At 43.2% G+C, this 14875-nt stretch overlaps 1 protein-coding gene across 1 annotated transcript; it reads right to left on the bottom strand.

Annotated features, from left to right (window-relative positions):
• Window positions 1-3136: 3136 nt before the first annotated feature.
• pam (peptidylglycine alpha-amidating monooxygenase) lies at window positions 3137-14632 on the bottom strand. The gene is made up of 26 exons (XM_068753183.1): window positions 14629-14632; window positions 13676-13808; window positions 13189-13312; window positions 12746-12803; window positions 12136-12223; window positions 11556-11647; window positions 10807-10890; window positions 10412-10460; window positions 10117-10184; window positions 9674-9754; window positions 9520-9596; window positions 9044-9147; window positions 8725-8918; window positions 8336-8392; window positions 7546-7815; window positions 7052-7181; window positions 6848-6964; window positions 6651-6723; window positions 6302-6512; window positions 5782-5985; window positions 5101-5216; window positions 4492-4588; window positions 4314-4364; window positions 3702-3944; window positions 3405-3464; window positions 3137-3312 (listed from the first exon to the last, which is right to left on the bottom strand). The coding sequence occupies exons 1-26, from the start codon at window positions 14630-14632 to the stop codon at window positions 3137-3139; spliced, it is 2961 nt and encodes a 986-aa protein (XP_068609284.1).
• Between the last annotated feature and the right edge of the window lie 243 nt (window positions 14633-14875).

Raw genomic sequence — 14875 nt, 5'->3', positions numbered from 1 at the left:
TATAGCCCTTCTCTGGATTCCCAAGGGAATCCAAAGAATATATACAGTATTCTATTTTAAGAGCAATATTAATATGCAATTTTCCACTGAAGAAGAGTTCTATAAAGATTATAATAAAGCTACATTCCCAGAAGAGGTGGATTATTGTCTCGACAAGGGTCAATATTTGCATAACATTTAGCTAATCTCAAATTAGTTGGGCAACATCTATGCAATATTTTCAAAGAAACTTCACGTATTTTATTTGAAATAAAATATTTTCTTGACATATTTCTTCCCAATTTATATCCTTGTATAAATTATTCCACACAAAGACTGAAGCAGGTTTGCACATAATATTTCTTATGACTTTGTTGCTTATTTAAACTGATAAATGTATCTGAGTTCCCTATATATATAAAGGTGACATTACATTTGGTTGAATGCTAAACTCCAGCTGTTGTCGATAATAAAGACATTAATCCTGAGGGAATAGCATCAAAGACAATGGCAAAGTCTTTAGGAAGAACTGGAAAATCATACTTTAATAAATGGCCATCATTGTTAATCAATTGAGAAACCAAGAGAATACCACAAAAAATAAGGACATACTTAAAAGCAGATATTCTGATGTAACATTTGTGGGGAGAGAAGTTATATTGGTATACCACAAATTCAGTTTCTACGCAAAATCAGTCGGATTCATGACGCGTGCGTAGCGGCCAGTGTTTTTCAAAAACATCGAGTGCGCCTTATAACCCGGTGCACGTTATGTATTAATTCCGGTTGTGCTTACTGACCTCAAACCGATTTTGTTTGGTGCACGGCGCTCATAAATCGTGATACGTACCGGTGCTGTGCTTCAACATAGTATTACGGTGCGTATAAGGACCCCAAAATGCCATCTGTTAAGAGGCATGCTTTACGAAGCGGATTTCAAACTCAAGCCTGTCAGTCACGCAGTAGAACGTGGGAATAGAGCAGCTGCGAGAGAATCCAACATTAATGAATCAACGGTACGGAAGTGGAGGAAGCAAGAAGATAACCTGCGCCAAATTAACCTGCACGCGCCCATCTCACCGATGCTGTCAAAACCCAATGCTGCCATCATCTTTGCCGCTCAAAGTTACATTGTGAACTGCGTGAGAGCGTTTGATTCAACAAGACAGGGAGGCGACGCCGGGCGAGTTTGAGCTTGTGAATAAGGGAAGTTGACGTGATTTAATGCCTCCTTTACTGCTTCTTTACTGCATCGTATCTGAATCAACTCCCGTACAAACAGCCTTGGACAAACATGTTTGTGCTACTCCATGAAAATACCGGCTGTGGATATTATGACAACCTTCATGATGTGATGCTTTGCACACACTTTATTGCACAAATAACAGTTACTGAAAATAGTACTCTTGCAGCAAAAACCAGTGAGTCACAATAAATATCAAACAGTCCGAAGACTGCAGCATTGGAAATGCAATTTCTACGGCGGCATGCCATTTATAAAATCATTCATTCAAAATTTGCACACCGGTGTCTCAGATACATTCAAATGTAGAGAGGCATTTAAGGACAGTCTTAATAAGGACAAACATTTAACCTCTTTTAAAGCATTTGCTACGAAAGGTTAACCATCTTGCAAAATACACACCACGTTTTGTCAATCTGAATATATTTCACCTCCAACAAGGATGTTTCCGTGAATGCCCATTGGTTAGTATGTTGCAAAGCTTATGAAGAAAAAAAAAATGGAATGGATGGAAACTGAGTCGAAAACTATGGCAGATAAAAACATTGGATGTTGGTATGGATCCTGTTGGATTAAAGGGAGATGGACAATGGTTTAGACAATGAAATGAGGCTGTCGGACATTTCACGGACTGTTAGGATATATTCATATCAGATCAAGGTCAATGAATGAGGTAACATTTCACCTCATCGGGGTCTGCACCACATTTGCGTGGATACAAAGCAGAGGGACGGTGATGATATTATTGGAATATAACTTCAAATCGCATTTGAAAAAATCTGATTCTGTTCTGGATCGATGTAAAGATCGAATGGATGAGTGATCACTGAACAAACCAATAAACACTGGACCACCTGGCTGGAGGCAATAACTTGATTATAGTGCAGGCCTTTCAAATCATTCCACACAGAGCAGAATGGCTGTGAACAAATTATGTTTACCGATCGACTCATTGATTAAGGTACAGCCTTAAAATCAGCTCGGAGGTGAAACAGTCTGAAGTGGGTTCCTGGCACCTTTGAACCATTTCCATATTTATTCTGATTTACTTTGTGTTTGATTAAGGAAAAGGAATTTACTTTGAAGTTACGTTGATTAATGTTCAGTTACACACACACACACACGCGTGCAAATATAGGTAATATAATCTGTTTTTCGTTCACTGGAAGAGAAGTCGACAGTACAAGCTTCACTAGCAGCTGTTCTCATCATGTTTACAACGGTAGCTGTTAAAATAAAAACCAATGAAAAAAGGGCAGCAGAATTACAGCTGAAAGGTCGCCAAAGAGAAACGTCTACACAGTTTGTAGGTGAAGTGTTTGTAGAAGCTGGAAGAGATATTGGAAGGACGCACGTTTAAAAGTAATCCCATTTACTTTGGGATTAGTAATGTCGATACTGTTAAATTACCAGCAGAATGGAAACACTGAGGGGCGAACGGCCGTCCTTTCTGGGCCCTGGTCTGATGCAACTGTGCTGGTCACACTAGCATTAATACAGAGCCCTTAGTGTCGCCACGCTCTGGTTAAATTCAGTGACATTTGGTTTACCTTCTTGTGAGTAAAAATAAATCCAAGCACAGGTTCCTCTTATCGAGGAAAGCCCTGACATAACTGGTTCAATCAGAATGATCTCCAGTCGACCGACTGGCCTGATCAGGATCGACATGGCGGAGTCTCCCCTGCGGAGACTTTGCAAAAAATGTAACTTTGATACGAGTAAATTCTGGACCCGAAGGCTGCACCAATAAAACGGCTAAATTAAATTAAGTTTAAGCAAAATGTCAAATTCCTGCCAAATAAATTTTATATACAATATATCTCTGACCATTTTAAACAATACGATTGGCAGCTAACACAACAGTTAACACGGCTGGCAATGCAAGCAGAAGACCGGCGTCCGGTCCCGGCGTGTCTACGAGGACTGACGAGGAGGCGCAGCGGCGTACTCCTCGTTCTCCGAGTCGCTGCTGTCGTCGTCGTTCCTCTCCTGGTCGCTGGCTTCGGTGCTCAGCTGGTCGAAGCCCTGATGACTGTAGCCTTTGTGGGAGGCAAAGAAATTCCCCAGGTTCAGACTGCCCACTGCTTTACCTGGACACAGGGAGGAGGGAGGTAAGGGGGGGGGGCGCGGTTTCACGGTGGACAAAGAGGAGATCTCCCTCACGCTGCCAGACAGGAATCACCTCTTATCTTTCCAAAGAGCCCCCCCACGGAGCTGGCGTCGGTCTTCTCCTCGCCTCGGCCTGCAAACAAGGGTCAGCAGGAGATGAGGGCTGAGCGCCAAGTGAAGAGGGGATGAAGAGCAACAGCAACGATCGCTGCAGTTCCTCCTCTACGAGTTCTTCTTGATTCCGTTTAGCATTGAGGAAAAAACCCGTCATCGATCTAAGTCCAGTTGACGCTTCTTTTTTTTTTTTTGGCTCATCGTGGTTTACCATGACCTGGGTGACTGAGAACCCACGCAGACATGTAATACTCACCGTTTTTCTTCCAGCAGATGAAGACCCCGAAGAGGACGACCACCAGCAGAGGGACGAGCAGCAGCGTGGTGATGACGGCTGGCAGCATACCCGGCTTTCTCTTTGACTTCGTCACCCTGTTGTCCTCCTCTTCGTCCTCTTCCTGCGGTCCAGGCTGCTGAGTTCCTCTTAGCTTCTCACCGCCGCTTGCCGCCGTCCTGTTGTGTCCCGGCCTCGTCTTGGTTTTGACAACCATCTCCATTTCTACCCAGAGAGAAGCATTACATTTTAACAGGGTCTCCAATTCACAGTTTCTGCTGTATTTCCTGACAGAACTTGCTCCTATAAAAGCAGAAAAATCAATCATTAAGAGTACTTTTTTTATTTTGGACTGCAGGGTTTCAAGTTCAAATAAAAGCACATTTCATCAAATTTAAGAACATTGCTTTCCATTTCGGTAAAGACCATGAGTTTTCTTGTATGTATTAGAGACTGAAATCTAGCCGGACAAGCCGAAAGTACAGGAGGATATGAAACCGTCATAAAGTCGTCATCATGTAACACTTCATGGCTGGACCCTCGTCATCATCATGAGGAATACGGTCGGAAAATGGAAAAGTGAGCGATACTCACCTTCAAGTTCTTGAACATCAATTCCTCCTTTCTTGACAGAACGATGTGACTCTGCAGGTTGAAGCGCAAAACTCACCAACAGTTTGATTCTAGCACCTCGTGTCAGAGAATCCATTATCATTAATAATAATAATAATAATGATTAAATAGATAATCAATTAGAGTCATCACAACTTACTCTCACTGGAGAACTTGAAGACCGATTTACTGATGGCATCTCCAACGAAGACATTTCCATCCTTGCTTGCAACAACGTCATGAGGCATTTTAAAATCCTGCAAATAAAGGAAAGGACAATTATATATGTTTGCAACATAGAAATGAACAATGACTAATCTCCATCCCAAAAGCCTGATTTCCATCTGAAACGTGCAATAAGTAACAAAATACATGCGATTATTGGAAGGTGTTGCTCACGGCTTCCCACCGCAGCCACAGCGGTCCTACGTATAGTTTTGAATTTGTATGAAATGCTACAGACACGATCAGCATGCCCAGTTATTAGCAAAAGTGTGTAACATAATTGGTGCTATGTGTTACCATTAATGACACAAACGACAAAAAACACGAGTAAGTCTGGGGCTGGCCCATTCAGGAAGCCAGGCAGGGGACTGCTGGCAGCAAAGACAGCGATGAGGACAGGTGGACAGGGGGGGACAGGGGTCTTTCATGTTTTACTGGAGAGACGGCAACATAAAATCTAACAATATGAGGAGACATCAGAAAATCAAGAAAATCATCAGTAACAACGCTTGATAACTTCATAACATCAGTAATAACACTTTACCTTTTTCTCTGGGTAGAAGGTGTCCAAAATATCCTTGGTTGAATAATTTATTACGAAACCTCTGAGTGGAGCAGAGCGATCCGGAGACATCCCGTTCACTGCAAAGATCACTCCATCTGCATGCACACACACACACACACACACACACACACACACACACACACACACACACACACGAGTTCAGATAAATGTTTTTCTTTAGTTCCAAATCAGCAATAAATCACCAGAGTTGATTTGTGCTGTATTTATTTGTAACTGATTTTTTAATCCGTAAATTGAGTTTTCAATGTTAACTGATGTTTAATATTTTTTACTGACTCCATTCTGGATCCGATCCGGATGAAATTCGGTGGTATGATAGAGGCCCCCACCCTACACGACTGAGTCCATAAACATCAGTCAGATATTGACTCCATTGACTGCAATGCTATCGAAAATGTCAAAGTGATCCACAATCCAGGATCTCTTCTGGATCATCGCCGTCATCTGTTCCGGGTACCATTCCAAACATTTCCTGGAAATGTCATCAAGATACGTCCAGAACCTTTTGGGTTACCTTGCTCACGGACAGACGGATGTATGTGTGTGTGTTTGTATCAAATTAAAACTTTAAACAAATGTATGAAACTTATCGACTGAATCATAGATAGACTTGCCACCTTACCGCGATAGCAGACTCACCTCCAGCAGGGCTGTAGGAGATGGCAAACACTTCCCCTCCGAACTCTCCCTTCTTTATTTCCTTGACAAACTCTCCGGTCTCAGCTATGAAGCACTGGATCCGTCCATTCTCCCTGTCGGCCACACAGAGCTCCCGTCTGTCGGGGAGGAACACCAGGCTGTGGGGGATCCGGAACGGCGTGCGCCTCCTTCTGTCTGACGAGCCTCGAGTCAGGAAATAACGTGCACTGGTGAGGCGGCAGCGGAAACGGTGTGCAAAGGCTACTCAAGCGTGACTACTGAAACTCTTTATTATCAGGTTGCAACTAATAAATCTAGAAAGACCTTCCACCTGATCCAAAAAGTTAAAGAATCGTGGAACAAGAAGACGACAACATATTTCTCCTGTTTTAGCTGCCTGTGAATCCCGGAATAGATTTTAAGCCGTTTCTACTCGCGTACAAAGAACTAAAACAACAGGCACCTTCGTATCTGGAGGAACTTTTAGTGCCTTTAGTGTGTGTGAAAGTGGGATTGTTACCTGCACCCCACTCAGACAGGTATTTGCCATCAGCAGAGAACTTGAGTATCCTGGCGTTGCAGTAGCCGTCAGACACAAAGACGTTCCCCGTCCCGGCATCGACCGCCACATCAGTGGGCTGGCAGAAGTGGCTGCTGTCACTTCCCGGTGTGAACGCTTCGCCTAGTGCCATCAGGATTCTGTCTGCGCCATCACTGCTGACCTTTAACACCTAATGAACAAAGAGAGGGGGGGGGGGGCTGCTTACTGGTCCTGGAGCCGAATGGGATCAGGGACTCCAGCTGTGTGCATCTAAATGCAGATGAATGTGGAAATGATTCTTTATTGCACACAGTTACGGTAAACTTGCCTGATGAAGAGCCACATCGGTGACCCAGTAGTTATTCTCCTTGTCTGTGGTTATTCCATGAGGCAGGTAAAACCTAGAACGCCACAGAAGTGCATCATCAATCTCTCCCACTCCCTGTAATCCAGGATGTACAACTGCGCAGGACACATCTGGTTGATTCATAAGAAGCAATGGAAGGAAAGCGTGCCGGAACTCACATGTTTCTGCCGGAAGCCTTCTGAATGTTGCCTTTCGCCTGGTCCACAACCAGAATAGTGGATTGCTGAATCGGGCCTAAAGACCTCTGCTGATATCTGGCCTGGTCGTTAAAAGAGCTGCAAAATGCACAAAAAACGCCTTTTCAGCTTCTTTTAATCTGCTAGCTTGACCCAATGAAATATGATGAAATGAATGCAACTTACTCGGCCCCCCAGCGGTGGTCACCTCTGTGGAAAATCACCAGATTAGAATCTGCATCCAGGGCAAGTCCTGACACCTGACCCAGCTGGAGGGAACTCTGTGGCCAGGCTGCAACCTGTCCCAAGTGGTAGTCTATACACACACACACACACACACACACACGCAAAGAACAATTTAGAACCTTTTGATGAGGATCCAGATCACCATGTGAACGGTGCAAATCTAATTAGGAGGGGAATGAGCTGCTTGGAGGAGGTCTGCACTCTCTGAGTGTTTTTCTAGTTTTGTTATGAGTTATTCAGAATGCATACAACAATGGCACAAAAAATACAAGGGGTTGTATTAGCGAGGACCAGACTAAGTAATATATTCATGATGGATGGAAGAGTAGAAGAAAAAGAGAAAACACATGATGCGGTGAAGAAACAGAGAAGGGGAGACGAAAGGGGGTGTTTTCAGCATCAATGAAAACAAAAGAAGGGCAGTGAAGACCCACCTTGTCCTTCGGCTAGCGGTTTGCTTCTTGGCTGATTGGCCGCGGCCTCAAGCTGATGGAATCTGTGAACTCTGTCCCTTACCAAACCCGGGGGCTCCCTGGTTTGGAAGGCTAATCTGGCACTGGGAGACCCCAGCGCTTTCTTTTGTACTAAGCTATCAATCTGTGCCACCAACTCAACCTGGGCTGGATTACTGGGGCTGACATTGTGATTGTGATCTATGTCCATGCTCTGGCCTAGCAGCTTGGACATAAGAAAATACAGATCACCTGTACAGGAAGACAGAGAAGGACAGAAAAGAGTGGAAATAAAGGAGAAGACTGAAGCCTCGGAAAAATAACCGAGACAGTGCTTTGGGAAGGCTGCCGGGATCCTGGTGCATCCAGATGTGGAGGCGATGCCTCTAGCCAGGCTATTATTTGAATATGGATGATGATGTTAGTTTAAGATTTGAGTTGGCTCGTTATTGATTGAAATTAAAACGTGATTGAAACACTCAGGATTCCCTGCCATGGCTGACAGATAGTCAGAAAGACGCTCACAATGAAATAAGATTCTGACATTCAATGACAGTAAATGTGGGGGAGGTGCCATTGTCACCTTTAATCTTGATTTTATAGCACTGTGAATATTTGATTGGTGGCCTTTTCAACATGCAAGACAATGATCTACCTTCATGTTTGTCGTTGATAAGCAAAAAGGGGAAACTAAGCCTCATTGTACACCCTGCAAACACAAACTCTTCCTTTTATAACCTGGCATCGTTGTGCAGCTTGTTCTAGAACTCACCCTGATCCAGAGCCTGCGGTGCTTTGTCTGTACCTGACTTTTGGTTGTCTTGATGATCTTTGGGTATTGAAAGAAAGTTTGAGTTAGACAGGTTCTGTTTGAAAAACAGAAAAAAATAACCACATTTTATATTACAGTAATACTATATATCATGTATTATATAATTATCTGTGCGTGTGTGTATCTATAAAGCATTTAAAAAGGTTTTTCCATTGTTATTAGCGTTGATTTGGGTGTTTTTAGATGGGCGGAAGAGATGCAATTGTTTTCTTTTTTGGGGGGGGGGGGGGGCTCCAAATGTACATGGAGAAAATAACTTAAACTTTATATCTAAAACTTAAAAAATAAATGCTCTAAATGAAACCTCAGATTAGCTGCTTCCACTGTACCTGATGAGTGTCCCATATGCATCATGGAGTGCATGCGAGCTGGAGGGACAAAGATGGGAATGCTGGCCTCAGCCGGAATATGCTGAAACAGCTCTTTGGAGCCCGTCTCCATGCAGTTCATATAAGGGACGGTATGTTTGCTGTCCATGTAGTACATTATGTAGAAGTTGCACATTTCATCATCAGAGGTACCACTGCAGGAAAAAACAGAAAAACAGTCCGAACAACACAAGTAAGAGTCTTGAACCTCGAATAAACACCACAGACAATGCCAGGATCTCTTCCATGCAGTTAAAATGTCGTTTCCAACAAAACTCACCCAATATAAGTTTTGGATGTTCTGCCATCGCCGGTAAACATACACCGGGCTGCAAGGATGTCATTATACTTCACGCTCATATCTTTATCAACAGGATAAAAAGCCTGGAGAGAAAAGACATTCACTGATCAACAACCAAAATGCCCTCTGCTTGAAATCGCTTGTTAGATGCACTACTCACAACATACAGCTGATAATTAAACCTAATAATTTAGCCCAATAACGGGCAAAAAAAAGGAAAGGAAATGTAAAAAAAAAATTAAGAACATTATCAAGTTTGTTTTATCAAAAATATATTTTTAATATTTGTCAAAGGTTTCTGATTTGATGCACTTTTAGTTCATAAAAACAAGGATGGCCGTCCTGTGTCCTGCTGCAGGAGAAGACCCACGGCTGATCAGGATGCACGAGCCACGAGGGCTCTGATTGGGCATGACCTGAAATGTGCATGTGCCTTTAAAAAAAAACAAATGTACCTGTGGCAGTTGAGGGGACTGTCTCCCAATTAAGGTCCACTTCCCATCCCGGATCCTGTAGCCACTGACCACTTTACCTGTGACACAAACACTCATCCAGACTTCTGATATTTATAAGAGCTTCTATGAAAGCCGACGGTCAGGAGTGACTCACCGAGGCTGTGTGTGTGGGTCCTGAAGGCAAACGGGTAGATGGGATATGATTTGTAATCGCAGGCGATGTCTGCATTTGTAACTGACAAAGAAGAATAAAGAGAGGTCATGGCGAGGCCCAATCCGTGATGATTCAGTCAGCTCAATATCATTGACATACCCGGTAACTTGTTTGGCTGGCTAACTACGGTAATTACGGTATTAGTTTACCATTTTTAATTACTTTTTTTTAACGTCTTTTCCCACAAACCAAATAGTCAGTTCATTAGTGTTTGACTACGGCTGTCCTGTAAAATGGGAACATCGGTAACTTCAGGCAGCAGAAAGGGCCTGAACCACAAACCAACAAAAAACCTGTTCAACAGTCAACGTTGTTGTATTTTTAGCAACAAGAGCAGGGCTACCAGACAAGAGGGAATTCACACGTTTAAACCTAAAACGTACCTTTTTTTCCTGGCAGAATAACGGTGTCCATCGACACCAGCAGGTAAATGCCAGCGATGAATGGCTGCCTGCGAGGAGCGAGGAGGAAGCTCTTGATAAATTGTTCACACTACTTCCTGTAAAAACCAAACCTACTACTATAATAAAATACTATCTTATTATAGACTTGAAACAATTCCTTGAATAATTGGAGTACCTGGAAGTGGTCAAAGTTTGTTCCGACACAATGACCGCAACAATTTTAAATTCCTCTCTAATATTTTTATCATTTGTTTATTTTTCAGTAAATACTTACAGTTTGGATGTCATTCTTACGGTTAGTCCTGAGCAATCTCCATGATGGTCTGCAGAACCAAAGAAAAGTTTCTGTTTTTTTTCATCTAAAGACCCGCCTTCATATTTATTTTCGTCAAGATCCATCCTGCAGTTTTCCCGTAATCCTGCTAAACGCAATGTGTACCCCTATTTTCTTTTTAAATCTTGACAAACGCCAGTCAGTAATCAACCGAAATATTGAGGAACACATTTTGAAGCTCGATTGCCTGCAACGTGAACGAAAATTTCAAAGTGATTCAGAATCTCTTCTGGTATTATTAGGAATTACCTTGCACACTTGAATTTCTGCAGACCTCTACTGCATTTGATTCTATAAATAATCTCTATGAAACAGAAACAAACACGAGGACTCACCTCTGAAAGCACGGAAATCTCCGTAATGGATCTGCAGCACCAAGTAGGTCATTCCTGAGTTCCTCCCAACTTTAAAACCAACATCTGACGAGACGACAAAGAGAAACGGAGGTTACAGAAAGACACAAACAGCTCCTAGACGCCACAAGAAGAGCAATGAGGGCTGCTTGCTAGCGGTGCCACTGAGTTCCTTCTGAAGAAAAGCTTTTCACTCTTTGCACGAGATGAACTATCATCCATTTGTTTTATATTCATACCAATCACAACAAGCGTCTTTTATCAAATGCTGTGTTGGAATTCCTTCCATGTTTTCGTTGGATGAGGCCAGTCCAACAGCTCGTTCAGGTCCGCAAAGCACTCCCCCTTTACCCAAAGACTCATTTGCATATTTAGACTTCTTGGAGTGATTCTTAATATTTTTCCACCAACATTGAGAGCTTCCATTATTTTTTTCTATATTTAATCTAGGAAGGAATCTGCCATTATGCTTTTGAGACACATCTTAAATGGGTACATGATCCAGCTCATCTGCACATTTAAATCACTATTCTTGCACAGCTGTTTTTCCAGCATCTCCAGCATGTTAAATGAAGAGACTGAATGAGTTAAGATGTTTTTGAATATATATGTCTGTGCTAACTGGATTTCTTTTTCAAAAGTAACTGGGAGTTATTTTATGATTTCTTAGTCCTTTCTTAAAGTCAATAATGATTTGTTTCCGATTTAACAAATCATTAACAGGAACATACCTCTGGGCAGCTTAGTTGGCGGCGCATTGCGAGCCCACGCATACATAATAGAGGATTCTCCCTCACACGTTCCGTGCACACTGCCACAATCCCTTGAGGGAGAAATGAAACCATCAACAGAATATTTGACAATGAATCATAGAAGCTGTTACAACGCACCTCCGAACAGCAATGCTATATGAATATGTTTCAATAAGAAAAACCGCTCCAGGGAACTTCCTGCTCCTGAGCTTCTAGCCTTCCTTTCCATCTTGTCTCCTGGACACATCGACCTTTCTCCTCACCATCATGTCCACCAGCTCTCTAGCTTTTCCCGTCATTGTCCCGAGATTAAAAGTCTGAGTTGATTTGCATGTAACATTTTTAGCAAACTTTTACGCCGGATGCCTTTCTTATCCGGGCTTGGGACCAGCTGAAGGGAGAAACAGCCAATGCTACGTTAGCTCCCGCTAACCGCACTACTCGTGCTGCCCATGAGGCTGCATTAAAAGTCCGAGGAGAGCATAATGAACGTAAACGATAATAAAAATAATCTAAAATATTCAAATATCCCACAGTCTGTGGGGGAAACGGTTGTTACCAGTAGCCGCTGGTGAAGACGGGAGTCTTGCATCCAAACAGAATCATGTGATGAACTGTTTCCATATTGGCACGAGGTATGAAGTCCACTGTGGAGAGAAAGCACTTTGGTTACTCTAGATGCGAGTAAGAAAACACAATCATCTGATTTAGTGTCTTGAAAATTTTATATATATATATATAGAGAATCTTCCTCAAATGGCGATGCCATGATTTTACAACTGACTGTTCCGAGTGATCTCAATCTCAAACGTAACCAGTTCCAGACCAGCTTAGCCCTGCAGCATAAGTTACCAATGTCATGTATCCACGCAAGAAGTAACAATACCGTCGCTGGCTCCTGGTCAAGGCTAGCAACATTTACAGGTGGAACTTTGCACACCTGCAGTGTGCATGCAGACTGACTGTGTACACCACTGCTCTGTGGTTTTAATCTGACACTGGAGCAAATGCCGGGTTTGATATTTTTGTTATCCGTGACTGTGAAGGACAGTCTTTAAAAAAAAAATACCATCATAATCCAAGGGCCCTTGGTTTTGCAGTTCAAATGAGCAGAGCTACATATTAGAATGCACATCGGCTAAAAAAAATATCTTTAAAGAATCACTCACCGATATATGCATCTCGGCTAGTTGGCACAGGAGCTGCTGTGCACAGGTAAGTGTCCGACTGAAATGTCAAACAATGATGACAGTAATTACTACGCAACAGAGTGAGAGGTCATTGAAGTTCCCAGAAGTACAACATTTGTAAAGTTCAAGCATGTCACGTTGACTAGTAACAACAGCAAACTCCACCGTGATGAAAGATCAGTTTGAACCATAAGATAAAATTACATGCACGGTTGCCATTAATTATCAATAATTATCATTCATTATAGAGCATTATTTTATTCTCACGTGTTACAGTTCAAAGAGACTCGTCTTTCAATCAACCCACAGTCTAAACTTCGATATCAGTTGACTGTTACAGAACGGTGATGCCGATTTGAATAAGGATTACGCTTCCGGCAACGGAGGACCGTCTGCTTCTCGTTTCAGAGAGACACACTCACACTCGTCGGGACGACACTGGGCATCCGAATGTCGAGAGAGAAGTTGTGCGAGTCGGTTAAAACCTGCTGCTGCCTGCTCCAGGACGAACAGTCACTGGCACGGGATGCTACGCTTTCTGGAGACCTGTGTTTGAAGTCACAGGAAAATAGAAGAAACAAGGACAGGTCACATACAGATCAGAACAATGAAGACGAAAGCAAGGGTGAAACACCGACACACACACACACACGTAGGGTCAGCAGCCATTGGCCAAATCTTCATCAAACTGAATATATATGAATTAACCAGCCTTCTGAAATTACAGCTCCTGTTAGCTCAGAGGGATGGTTGATTAATTTACTCCCAAATACATTTTACTGGACCAGCGGACTGAACAGAGCCTCACCCAGCAATGTCCAGATATTATAAGGAGTTCATATTATAGAACTGCTTCAGAAATATTAGATCTCTAACCGTATTATTAAACGTTGACATCCCCAATCTTACCCTGGAAAGCCATGCCAAGGGTTCGGTGTTTCCAGGCTGCGGCTGTGACAAACGAACGCCAGCACCGCCACGAAGAAGACGGAGGCTCTCATCGCGCATGTGATTATCACGCAGCGCGCTTTGCAGCTGATGTCTAAACGGCAAAGGGAGCGTTCGAAACACTCGTTGCCCCCCGGATCAGCTCGGTGGGAGGAGTTATAATGGAGGGGATCTTCCTCCTTTTAGCATGTCTGATTGCTCCGCTCCCCTTCAGAGGGCTTGATGGTTCAAAATGGCAAAAGCAGCAATCTGGAAGAAAGAAAAAGAGAAAAGAAAAGGAATGTGTTACATAGACTTCTCTGACATTATCAATGTTCACACAAACACGTCAGCAGCCCACAGATCGATACCTTCTCCTGTTAAAATACACGCGCACACACATGTTTTTCTTTACAGTGGTGTTGTGTATTATTGCGTTCCCTGCGTGTGTGTTCTTCTGTCGGGGGCCTCTTGGCCAGGTGATGTTTTTAAAACGAGAACTAGATCTCGAACATTTTACCTGTTTAAATAAAGGTAAACCAAATCAAACTCTAACATTCAGTATAAGCAATATGTTCTTATCAGTTTGGGAGCTGCTGTGCTTCACCTGAGCTCCAAATCAGCACAGGAATAATCAATGCTCGATGGTGACTCATCACTGTTCAAAGACTGGTGTAGAAACAGCAGCGACAGAGGGATGTGATGGGGTGCGGTTGACGTCACAACCCGCCAGGGGGGGGTGGAAACTATGGAAACAGGGTGGGATGAGCCCACTCATCGACCGCAGCACGTACTCCACCACAACAGGGCATCTTTGAGCGCATTAATTCTGCAGACTTCGGGCAGAAGCAGCGCGTTATTACGCAGAGCCGCGATGCGAGCGCAGAGCTGGTTAATACAAGGACATATCCAGATCGGTCAGATTGGACACAAACCCATTTTACGCAGTACTTTTTTATTTCTTCAAAACCTTTTCCACTCTCGTCGTTCAAAGGGAGGGCTTCGACCGCGCAGACGCCACGCCTGACCGGGTAGTTTATGTTATCTCCCGTCTCCAATCGACGGATTAGACACACCGTACAGAGATGTAAGACCCGGTAGCTCACCTGTTCACGCAATACGGTCTCCGGTAACGAGAAGAAACCCTTAACGTCGTCGATACGAGGAGTGACAACAACGACT

This window comes from Brachionichthys hirsutus, chromosome 19 (assembly GCF_040956055.1).
Source record: "Brachionichthys hirsutus isolate HB-005 chromosome 19, CSIRO-AGI_Bhir_v1, whole genome shotgun sequence".
Lineage (NCBI taxonomy): Eukaryota > Metazoa > Chordata > Actinopteri > Lophiiformes > Brachionichthyidae > Brachionichthys > Brachionichthys hirsutus.
The sequence above is the reverse complement of the archived record's forward strand: the minus strand, read 5'-3'. Positions and strand labels throughout refer to the sequence as shown.